The sequence below is a fragment of the Papio anubis genome, chromosome 17, assembly GCF_008728515.1.
Source record: "Papio anubis isolate 15944 chromosome 17, Panubis1.0, whole genome shotgun sequence".
Taxonomy (NCBI): domain Eukaryota; kingdom Metazoa; phylum Chordata; class Mammalia; order Primates; family Cercopithecidae; genus Papio; species Papio anubis.
In genome coordinates, this window is record NC_044992.1 from 21,689,990 (window position 1) to 21,701,323 (window position 11,334).

The window sequence follows — 11,334 nt, forward strand, 5'->3', positions numbered from 1 at the left end:
CTAGTTTCTGGGTGAAGACAGAAGAGGGCAGTGTGGCAGCCAGCTGCTGCTATATCTGCCTCACCCCAGCAGAGGGGCTGCTGCCCGTAGGTATGAGGTTCCTTTCTGCAAGGGTACAGTGATTGGTGGGAAGAATTCCTTTTAGCAAAGTCCCAATCTCAATTTTTCTTCCCTTCCCAGGTCCAACAGCCATGCAGCCATCGACTGGGGGAAAATGGCAGAGCAGTGGCTGCAGGAAAAGGAGGCAGAACGGCGGAAACAGAAGCAGCGGCTGACACCTCGGCCTTCCCCCAGTCCCATGATCGAAAGCACCCCCATGTCCATTGCTGGCGATGCCACCCCACTCCTGGACGAGATGGATCGGTAGGGGGCCTGCTCCTCGGACTCTGGTTACCTCTGAGGCTGGGAAAGGCCTGGCCGCCCACTGCCTCCCTCCCTGCCCCTCCTTTTCTGTCCATAAAGTGGCGTGAAGTGACGTTCTCTTTGGTGGTCAACCTGGATGGGTGACAGGCTGGATGGCCTTGTGAACTTGAGCTCAGTGTGTGCTAGGCAACAATTCTCCCACTCCAGACCCTCACCGACCACCTGGCCTGGGACCAGGCTGGGAGGGGAGTGTGGCAGGGAGGAGGAAGAGGAAGGTGAGAATGAGTAGAACAGTTTTGATTCTACTCCCTACAAGCCATTTTGAACTTCTGCCCTCACCAGACGCTGGGCTGTGACTAGGACACAAAACTCAGCACATGAGTCTCCCCTGGCTCTTGTGGGGAGAGGGATGCTATTTATTCAGTTTGGGGCAGGAGGGAGAGGAGGGAAAGTATTTCTGACCCTGATGCCAACAGCCGGGTGGCTGTCCAAGCAGGAATGCAGGGGACACAGGGAAGCAGCACTAACCTGCCCAGTCCCTGCCTGGCTGCCCTTTCCCCACTGCTGCCGCCACCGCTTCCTGCCTGTCATTTGAATAAACAGTGTTTCTATTGAGCCCTTGCCAAAGCCTCTCTCTCCAACTCTCTAGCTCTTTGAGGGGATGGCTTTCAAAGCAGTGTTTGGAGCTCCAGGGACCCCCCTGACTTCCATCAGAGGCAAAGATTCATAGACTAGGCAGCTTCTGCATCAGACTGCCTGGGGCACATCCCTGTTCTGCTTACCAGCCCGGTGACCCTGTGCCAGCTCCTGCTGGCTTTCAACTGGCTTTCTTACCTGTAACATGGAGATAGTGATACCTGCCTCATCAGCTGCTGTGAGGACCAAGGCAGCATCTGCAAGCTCCTTGGCCCAATGCCTGGTACCTCGCAAATGTTACGCAGTATTATTACACCCACCCACTTACCCACAGCACAGCTGCCCCATCCACCCACACCTGTTGGTCTTCCCTGGCATACTCGAGAAAGGCCACAAGTACACCTGGGTTTCTCAACTTGAGCCTCTGCTGTTCGTCTCCTCCCTTTTCCCAGCTGGGCCTTGGTCTCTGGCAAACTCTCAGCAGTAAGGTGTTCCTGCCCCACTACATTTTTTGTTCTGAACCTGCCATCCCTGTTTCTGCACAAGGGCTTCATCTCACAGCTCTGTGAGTCAGTGCTGGGAGAGTGGGGCCTCTGGCTCCCTTTCCTCTGCTTGGGGCTCAGCAGAGAAGTCAGAAAAGGCCACTGCTGCCCGGACGTGGCACACTCCCTCCCCTTGCTTTTCTTCATCAAGAGCTGGGGGAAGGGGTCAGCTCTGCCAGGAACTCAAAAGTCAGCTCCCTTCAGCACAAAAGGGCTACAAGGGAGGAGCTGGACCATCAGCTGGGAAGGTCAGTCTCTGGTAGTACCATGAGCACCTTCTGCAGAGCCACTTAGAGGAGGGAAAGGCCAGGCACAGTGGCACAGAGTGGGTTAAAAAGTTCCATTTATTGGGGGTATCACTGCAGACAGTACTGCCTCTCCCAGAAGTGGGTTTCACACAGACCGAGAGTCTCTCCCAGGAGAGAGGGGAAGTCCTCCTTCCCACCCAGATGTACTCTTCCACCTTGTCCTAGCAGGTAGGAGGAAATAGGGCTGTGCCCCTTCCTTTCCCTCCCACCTGCCTTCCCATGGACTTCCTTTGTGAAAGCTGGATTGCCTTTGAGAAACCCCCGCAGCCCTGAGCCCACCCTTTGCCCCACAAGAAACAGCCAGGTTGGAGGGAGAGAACAGCAGCACAGGGCCAGCCACAGGCTCGATGGCATTTATTCTGCACCCTGACCACCCTGGCCTCAACTGAGGTTGGGGTTTGATCCTGGGGGAGATTTTCTTTTGTTTACCTTCCTGGCTTGTAAGGGCTTTGCCCCTGTCTTTTTGGCCTGAACTGTGTTCTCTCTCTTCCTGGGCGATGATGATTCCAGAATATCCTCGCTGGACAGTTCCTCCTGCCCCCGGCCATTGTAACTGTCCTCGCTCTCCAGCTCTTCCCTGCTTTCTGGGCTGGACTCGGACATCCTGGCCAGCTGTCTTGGGCTTAATGATCGGCTCGCGTCTGGCGGGGAAGGCTCCAATTTAACCGGGCTTTTCTTCTTAGTCAACTGGCCTTTCTTGGCTTTTTTTTTCAGCTTTGCCTTCTCATCCATCTCCTCCTCCTTGTCTTTCTCTTTTTCCTTTTTCTTCTTTACCTTCTTGATCACCTTGCTGCCCTGACCCTTCCCTGTGGGGCTCTCAGAGCGCCAGATGGTGATGGGCGCTGCGGAGTCAGGGGTACCAGTGGCCATGGTGGTGCCTAGGTCAGGGGAGGCGGTGGCAGGCCCCACCTGCGTTGGGATGGGGGGCTTGCTTTCCTGCTCCTCCTCTTCCTCTTCTTCATTTAGATCATCTGCCCCACACTCATGGTGGAGGGGATGGTGGATCACCGCCACAGAGACAGGTCTGTAGCTTTTGCACCTGGGAGGAGGGATGACAAGGGAAGTTTGACAGAGTCGGGGGGGCAGTGCCCTGTAGGGGCCCCTTCCCCATCAGCCCACCGGGGCTCACTCACCAGCCATACCAGAATCGCTCCACATGCTGCTCCTCCGGTGTGAGCTCAAAGCAAGGGGACTCGATGACATGGGAGCAGGTTGGGCCCGTACCCCGGGAGCTGCTGCTGTCCTCTGAGCAGTCCTTCAGCCTGCCACACATGGGACTCTCAGCCTGGCTCCCATCACTCCCCCAGGGACCCAGAGCCAGAAGCCTGAGGGACAGTGGGCTTCCGCTGGGCCTGTCGCAGGCCACCAACAGACCTCCCCATTTCTGTTAGAGCAGAACAAAGTGTGCAGAGCTGGGACTGGGCTGGCAGCACCAATTCAAGCTGAAGAGGCAAACCAAAGGTTGAAGGGGACACCACAATGAAAGTTGGGACCTGCTTTGCCATGGGTCCCCCAAGGGGGCGGGCCCTCACCTAGAATTACAGTTGCAGTGGTTGACAGAGCGTAGGTGCAGGCTGTGGCAGACACAGTCAGAGGCGAAGGGGTAGATGATGTGCCCAGTGCACTGCTTGTGTTTCCAGCAGCACTTGTCAGGCTCCTTGCAGTCACCTGAGGGGGCAGGGGTCTGGGTCATCAGCAGCAGCCACAGACCTCTGGGTCTTCCCACAGCTCAAGCTAAAACCTCACCAAATTCACCTGCCACCACCAGCTGTCCCCACCCCAAGAAGTGTTTCTGCTTCAGTAGTAGTAACTTGGCCCCAGAGTAACCCCAGGTCCCAGCAAAATGTCTGGTTCCATGTCTGATACACAGGAGACCCTCACCAAGCCCCCTGCAGTCCTGTGATTCCCTGTTACTTCTGTCCTCTCCCTCCAGTGGGAGGCTTCCACTGGCTCCTGCCTGCCCTTCACCCAGCTGCCCACAATGAGTGGTAGCCCTGCTCCACAAGGTACCTGGTAGGAGAAGGCCCTCCTGCCATTGCACCCCGGAGCCCCAGGAGCAGCAGAGCCGCAGCATCCTCAGTTCCTACACCTGCCCTGGCCCGCTCTGATCTCTCACAGCCTGGCCAGGAGCTAAGGCCTGCATCATGCTCCTTAGCTTCTGTCTCGTCCTTCCCTCCCCACTTCCCCCTCCTCCCTTCTTCAAGCCCCTTTTCTCCTCCCACCTGACACGTTTCTCACTCCCCTCCCTTCCCATGCCCGCTTCTTGATCCTTTCCCTGTTCTTCACGCAGCACCTTCCCACACTCTCCCCACTGCCTAGAGTGCCAGGCTTTTGAACGACCCACCCCCAGCCTAGGCACCCTTTTAGGCAGCACAGAGACCACATCCCCTTTCCCAGGGCACAGGAAGAAGCTGCTGGGGTAAGAATTTGGGGTTAGGGGAAAGCCCTGGAGAAAGGCCCCCACCTCTGTTGCTCAGCTCAATGCCAGTCCTGAAGACAGGAGAATTTCCCCAGTCTACCACCACTGCCTCACCTCTGACCCTGCCTAAGGCCCTGATCTACCACTGGCTGTCCCCTCTCAAAGGTAAGCCCATGAGGCAACTCTGCGCCTCTCACAGCCCAGAATCTCACTCACCAGGCAGAGGACAAGGGACCTTACCTCGGATTCCCCTGCACCCCTAGGGGAGGGAGGGAGCCGGCACTGGCCTGGGGTGCTGTGGCTGGCTTACCCTCAAACAGGCCATGAGGACTGTGCCTTTGCCAGTGCCCACAAGGAGAGGAACTAGGGTGAGACCTCATACTGGTCACCAGCCAGCAATGAGCCCAGGCTGTGGTGTGAGTCCAAGTGGCCTCACAGTGCAGCAGCTTGGCCTGAGGCTTACCCACATTTCTCCCTCCTTCCCTTTCCCACACAAGGCTGTGAAGTCCTGGGTCCTCACTACACCGCTGACCCATGGGTGATCTGTGTCTTTTTCCTCCCCTCTTGTACCCTTTATCCCCCAGGAAGATGAGGAAGGCATGGGTGTGTGGCAGGACCCTGAAACTTCACCACCACCTCGGCCTTCCTCAGCACTGCTGAGCTGGGCCAAAGGGCAGCATAGTGGCAAATTGCCCTGAACTTGTAGTCAGGCCTGAGCCCAAGTCGTGGGTCTGTCACTTACTAGCTGGGTGGCCTAGGGCAAATTCCTTTACTTCTCTGAGCCTTTAGTTTCCTTATCCACAAAATGGGATGGTGGTCATACCTATTTTGCAGGGTTGTTGGGCGTACTCAATTCACATATGTCAAAGATACTTATGTGCCATAAAGTTCTATACAAATGAATGGGGTGATTGTGGCCTTGAGAAAGGGGTCCCCTCTGGCATCTGTAGGGGATGGGTTGAGGATGGGGCAGCTTCAGGACCAAACACTTCCCTCCCTCCCTGCCTCAGGACCAATGTTCCACCAGGTATCAGCTTTCCCAGGTGAGGGGTGATGGGGACCCCCCTGGGTCAAAGGCCTCCTGGACCCACCTTCAGAGAAGGTAGACACATCAGTGCTGGACGCCACACCAGCCAGCAGATGTCCTCTCTCCCAGCTGGGTAACCTGTTTACATCTGAGAGAGCACAGAGTGGCAGTGGCGGCAGCAGCCCCCTCCCTGTGCCATTTATTCACCAAACATACCCCGAGAAGTTCCACATGTCAGGCCCCACTGCATCCTGGAGATGCAGAGATCAAACAACAGTCCCTGCTCTTGAGGGGTTGCGGGGTCGGAGGGGTGAGGGGGAGGGGAGAGGGACACAGGAGGTTCATGACAATAGTGATACAGATGCTGACAGGGAAATGGTGGCACAGGACAAGGGCCACCTACCAGGACTGGAAAGGAGGACAGGGGACTATGGAAGACTTCTTGGAAGGGGCATCACTAGAGTTAGAGTGATGAATAGGAGCCAGCCAGGGTCTAGGCAAGGAGGGACAGCTCCAGAAACTGTCCCAGGGTGTGTGGAGCCTGGACAGAGGATGACCCTGAGCAGACCTCCAACTGGGGTGGCAGCTCCCCATCAGCAGCCACAAGACAGAGTCTGCCCCTTTGCCTTTCCTTCCCACAGCTAGCTTTGTCCCTTGAGGCACTGGACTTCAGGTCTGCTTAAGGAAGGGAAACTGATTGCTTGGCATCTTCAGCAAACCTTCAGTGGCACTTGGTCATCCTCCTACAAGTCTCTGATCATCTCCTCCTCCTGTTTTCCGCAGCACAGCAAATACTCAAAATTTGTTAAATGAACAAAAGAGTGAATGAATGACTTTAAGCACTTCCTGGAAACTCCTGCAACCACTGGTTCTCTCAGCAGATAATTTCACTGCCATTATCTGTGGACACTCCAATCCTCATCAACTTTGCTTGCCTGGGAAAGGGGTGTCCCTCCTTTCTCATGCCCAAAGCATCTATATTTTAGATCCCAGCCAGAATTGACACTTTCTTCTTTACTGGCTTCTTTTTTCCCCCCTTACAGGCTATAAACATCATAAAACAAAACACTCTGTCAATCCTGTTTCTCCTATCATTGCGTATACCCCTTTCAATCCAAATTGATTCACTCATTCATTTAGAGGACATATGTTGGGTGGCTTCACTCAGCACTAGAAAAGAGGCCAAGTCCCTACCTTCAGTGAGCTCAGTGTCTCCACCTCTTTCTTCTCTTCCAGCCACCTGCAACATGGTAGCCATCCGCCCCCCAATCTGAATAGCTTTGGCAAAGGCCACCAGCAGTTTCCCAGTAGCCAAACCCAGTGGGCTGCTTATCTCACTTGACCCTGTTTTTTGTTTTTGTTGTTTCTTGTTTTTGTTTGTTTTGTTTTGAGATGGAGTCTCGCTCTGTCGCCCAGGCTGGAGTGCAGTGGTGCGATCTCGGCTCACTGCACCTTCTGCCTCCCAGGTTCAAGCAATTCTCCTGCCTCAGCCTCCTGAGTAGCTGGGATTACAGGTGCGCGCCACCACACCTGGCTAATTTTTGTATTTTTAGTAGAGACGGTGTTTCACCATGTTGGACAGGCTGGTCTCGAACTCCTGACCTCATGGTCCGCCCTCCTTGGCCTCCCAAAGTGTTAGGATTACAGGCGTGAGCCACCGCGCCCAGCCTCACTTGACCCTGTTGACCAATGAATCTCCTTCTTCTGCAAACTGTTCCTTGGACTTCCATGGCAGACCTCATCTTTCTCTTCCTTCTCTAACCAGCTCTTTAGTTCTTCCCTGTCTCCTTTGCTATCTCCTCTTGTTTTGCTGTACACCTTAAATTGGTGATTACCAGACTTGGTCACCTCCTCAGAAGACTCTACAAAAGCATGTCCTGGATAATTTCATCAACTTCCATGTTTTCAACATCCACCAATGAAATGACATAAATCTGTAATCCCATCATTTTGGGAGTCTGAGGCGGAAAGATCACAAGCCCAGGAGTTCGAGACCAGCCTGGGCAACGTGGCAAAACCCCATCTCTACAAAAAATACAAAAATTTAGCTGGCTTAGTGGTGCACACCTGTAGTCCCAGCTACTCAGGAGGCTGAGGTGGGAGGATCACCTGAGTCCAGGGAGGTCAAGGCCGCAGTGAGCCGTGATTGCGCCATTGCATTGTGGCCTGGGCAATAGAGTAAGACCCTGTCTCAACTAAAATATACACCTTTGATTCTAAATCCCCACCACAGCCCCATTCTGTGGATGAGAACAGAGACTTAGGATAAGTAAGTTGTCCAAAGATACATGTTAATAGATGGCAGAGGTAGGATTCAAACCCAGGTCTTCCTGGTTCAATAGCCTATGCTCTTTCAGCCCTATCTACTTACTGTTGGCTGGGGACACACCCCTGTAAACAAAGGTCATTCTGTATGTGAAGCTCCACAGCCAAGCCTTAAAACCACATTCTGCTTGAGTGAGCTGGCAAGGCAGAGGTTGCAGTGAGCTGAGAGCACCACAGCACTCCAGCCTGGGAGACAGAGACTCTGTCTTACAAAATAGCTGGGCGCGGTGGCTCACACCTATAATCCCGGAACTTCGGGAGGTTGAGGCAGGTGGATCACGAGGTCAGGAGATCGAGACCATCCTGGCTAACACAGTGAAACCTCGTCTCTACTAAAAATACAAAAAATTAGCCGAGTGTGGTGGCGGGCACCTGTAATACCAGCTACTCACAAGGCTGAGGCAGGAGAATAGTGTGAACCCAGGAGGCGGAGCTTGCAGTGAGCCAAGATCGGGCACTGCACTCCAGCCTGGGCTACAGAGCGAGACTCTGTCTAAAAAAAAATAAAAATAAAAATAAAATAATAAATCACATTCAGCTCCATATGCAAAACCTGTCCTACCAGGCTGGGTGCAGTGGTTCATGCCTGTAATCCCAGAACCTTGGGAGGCTGAGGTGGGCGGATCACTTGAGGTCGGGAGTTTGAGACCAGCACGGCCAACATAGTGAAATCCCATCTCTACTAAAAATCCAAACATCAGCCAGGCGTGGTGGCGCACACCTGTAGTCCCAGCTGCTCTGGAGGCCGAGGCAGGAGAATTTCTTGAACCCCAGAGGTGTAGGTTGCAGTGAGCCAATATCGTGCTACTGCACTCCAGCCTGGGTGGCAGAGTGAGACAGTGGGGAGGACGGGTGTTTATTTATTTATTTATTTATTTTTTTGAGATGGAGTCTTGCTCTGTCACCCAGGCTGGAGTGCAGTGGCCGGATCTCAGCTCACTGCAAGCTCCACCTCCCGGGTTGACGCCATTCTCCTGCCTCAGCCTCCCGAATAGCTGAGACTACAGGCGCCCGCCACCTCGCCCAGCTAGTTTTTTATATTTTTTAATAGAGACGGGGTTTCGCCATGTTAGCCAGGATGGTCTCGATCTGACCTCGTGATCCGCCTGTCTCGGCCTCCCAAAGTGCTGGGATTACAGACTTGAGCCACCGTGCCCGGCCGGACAGGTGTTTTTTTGAGGCGCAGTCACTTCCTACTACACCTGCTTTTTAGCTCCAACACAGCCAATTCCTCACCTTCTGGTTTTACTCAATCCGGACTCCACAGCCTCCCTTATCCACCCTGGACCCTAAAGTCTTGCTGCTGGGGCCTCAGCCAGGGTGAGGAACCAAAACTCCTCTGTCTTGCTGTTTCATGAGCCACCATGAAAGAGGCGCACATGGCCGGGCGCGGTGGCTCACGCCTGTAATCCCAGCACTTTGGGAGGCCGAGGTTGGCGGATCACAAAGTCAGGAGTTCAAGACCAGCCTGACCAACATGGTGAAACCCCGTCTCTACTAAAAATACAAAAAAAAAAAAAAAAAAAAGCTGGGTGTGGTGGCACGCGCCTGTAATCCCAGCTACTCAGGAGGCTGAGGCAGGAGAATTTCTTGCACGGGGGGGGAAATTTGCGGTGAGCGGAGATTGCGCACCGCCCCCCCACCCGGGGCACCAGAGAAAGACTCCGTCTAAAAAAAAAAAAAAAAAGCACACATGCAGGGTCAGAGCCTGTTTACTCTACACTGACTAGATCCCCCAGAGCTCAGACACCCATCAGCTCTGTTTGTGAAGGAGACGAGGGGAGGAGGGACAAAGGGGGAGACGAATTTAGTAACTCTCTTCAGAGCTGAGAAAAGCAACCTGCTCTTTAGTTCCAGAGGACAGGAGAGCTCTGACCAGCAGCAGTTCAGAGGTCCTGCAACAAGAGTGACTGACAACACACACAATGAATGAGGGTGATAGGGTGAAAGAAAGTGGGAGGCTTATGGCGTCTTTCCCCGTGAAGCGTTATCGGCGCACAAAGGCCTAACTCAAGACTCACAGGTTATGCTCATCTGTACAGAATCCTCCCTGTCCTGCGGGGCCGAGGAGCTCTCCTCGCCCTCGAGGCACTGGGGGTGGGCACCAGAGCAGCCGAAAGGAGTAGGGCGGGAAGGGAGGGAAGGAGAAGGAAGGGAAGAAACTAGGAAAGGAAGGAGGGAAGAGGAGGAAGCAAGGGAGGGCCAGTGCGCCCGCGTCTCCTTGGAAATGCCTCTCTGGCCTCGTCCCCGCGGAGGTAATTGTGATGCCACGCGTGGAACCCTCAGTCTCCCTGGTCCACCCTCAGGGTTGATGGAACCGCCCGCTCCCGCCCAGGCGTCCGGGTGGGCGCTGGTCCATGGGCTTCAGCCAAGGCCGGCGCTTCAAGGGCAGCGGGCTGCGCCCGGTGCCACCCAGTCCGATAGCCAAGAGTTACAGCTCTGGCTGGAGCCAGACTTCCCGCCCAACCCGCGGGCGACCCAGCAGGGCCTCAAGCCCCCAGTCCTCAATCATTGGCCCGCGACTCGACGCGAGCCGGCCCCCGGCCCTAGCTCCGCCCCGGCCCAGCGCTGGGCCCCGCCTCCCTCGTTGGTTTGCCAGCCTCCCGCGTGCGCCGCTCGGGGTCTGCGAGCCCGGCCACGCCCTCTGCCCAGCCCCTGCCCAGCCCCTGCCCCGCCCCTCTTACCGCAGCACCGGCTCTCATCCCACGAGCGGACCTTGGGCTCGGTCTTTTCCTTAGTCCATCTTTCAATTGTGAGTGTCGTCCTGACCCACATCGCTCTCCGCCCAGGTCTTCGTCTCTACAGGACTCTTCCTTGAAGTCCAACCCTGAGCCTCAGCCCGGCCGAGCCCTCGGCCCAGCCGTGAACTCCAGTCTCGGCTTCGCCCCCGCCTAGACCCTAACCCCGCCTCATGCTGGCGCAGCCCCCGCCCGCCTCCCCCACTCCGCTCCAGGCTGCGTAGTCTTCCCAGCCCGGGTCTCAGCGTCAGCCGCGTTCTTCATCCGGGGCCTCCTGGCGCCTCGCAGGCCCCTCTTTGTTCCCCCTGTAACCCTAGGATTTCCCCTTTATCTCAGACCTTAACCTTACAGGCCCAGCTTTCGCCACCCATCTCTGGTTCCAGCTTGCAGTCCAAGCCCCAGATTTTAACCCTGCCTCCAGATCGTAGCCCCAATTCTTAGTGTTACAACGAGCCTTGCCCCCAGCCCCATTCTTAGCCCCGCCCCGGTCATTCTCTAAACCGCACACTCCCGCCCCGCTCCCCGCCCCGCCGACCCTTGGGAACCCAGCCGCAGCCCCGCCTCTGCCCGCCGGCGAGCGAGCGAACCCCATCTCTACAAAAAATACAAAAATTAGTTAGCTTAGTGGCGCGCACTTGTAGTCCCAGCTACTTGGGAGGCTGAGGTGGGAGGATTACCTGAGCCCAGGGAGGTCCTGGTGTCGCCATCTCCACTCCACCGTCCGGGCTTCGAGGTCCCTCCCGCTCTGGTGGAATCCAGGCTTCCCCTCTCTCCGCCCACAGACCTCTCCCAAGGCCTAACTCCCGGCTGAGGACCTGATGTCGGCTCCCAGACCCTGCGCCACCCCGCAGCGTTCCCCGCCCCTGGCCCCCATGAGACACCCTATTCTAGAGACAATACTTCCGGATAGAAAGTCGTAAGCTTATCCCGTCTGGAGAACAGGGCAGGCTGCATTCATTGGAACCTTATCACAGTG

At 55.6% G+C, this 11,334-nt stretch overlaps 2 protein-coding genes across 8 annotated transcripts in view; one reads left to right on the forward strand and one right to left on the reverse strand.

Moving 5' to 3' along the window:
* SUPT6H (SPT6 homolog, histone chaperone and transcription elongation factor) overlaps positions 1–984 on the forward strand; it is a 41,000-nt gene extending 40,016 nt beyond the window's left edge. For both annotated transcript variants that reach the window (XM_031657442.1, XM_031657443.1), the window contains exon 37: positions 181–984. In XM_031657442.1, the coding sequence (XP_031513302.1) occupies positions 181–367 (187 nt within the window). In that variant the 3' untranslated portion in view covers positions 368–984. The remainder of the gene's footprint in view (positions 1–180) is intronic.
* An 883-nt stretch (positions 985–1,867) lies between these two features.
* On the reverse strand, positions 1,868–10,637 carry PROCA1 (protein interacting with cyclin A1). 6 transcript variants are annotated; one of them, XM_009189958.3, is made up of 5 exons: positions 10,305–10,619; positions 5,360–5,443; positions 3,382–3,517; positions 2,992–3,111; positions 1,868–2,888 (listed from the first exon to the last, which is right to left on the reverse strand). In XM_009189958.3, the coding sequence occupies exons 1-5, from the start codon at positions 10,393–10,395 to the stop codon at positions 2,231–2,233; spliced, it is 1,089 nt and encodes a 362-aa protein (XP_009188222.1). In that variant the 5' UTR covers positions 10,396–10,619; the 3' UTR covers positions 1,868–2,230. The 6 variants fall into 6 exon arrangements, with proteins under 6 accessions (XP_009188222.1, XP_009188220.1, XP_003912572.1 ...); XM_009189956.3 differs by having other exon boundaries at positions 2,983–3,111; XM_003912523.2 differs by lacking the exon at positions 10,305–10,619 and adding an exon at positions 9,642–10,056 and having other exon boundaries at positions 2,983–3,111.
* Positions 10,638–11,334: the final 697 nt, after the last annotated feature.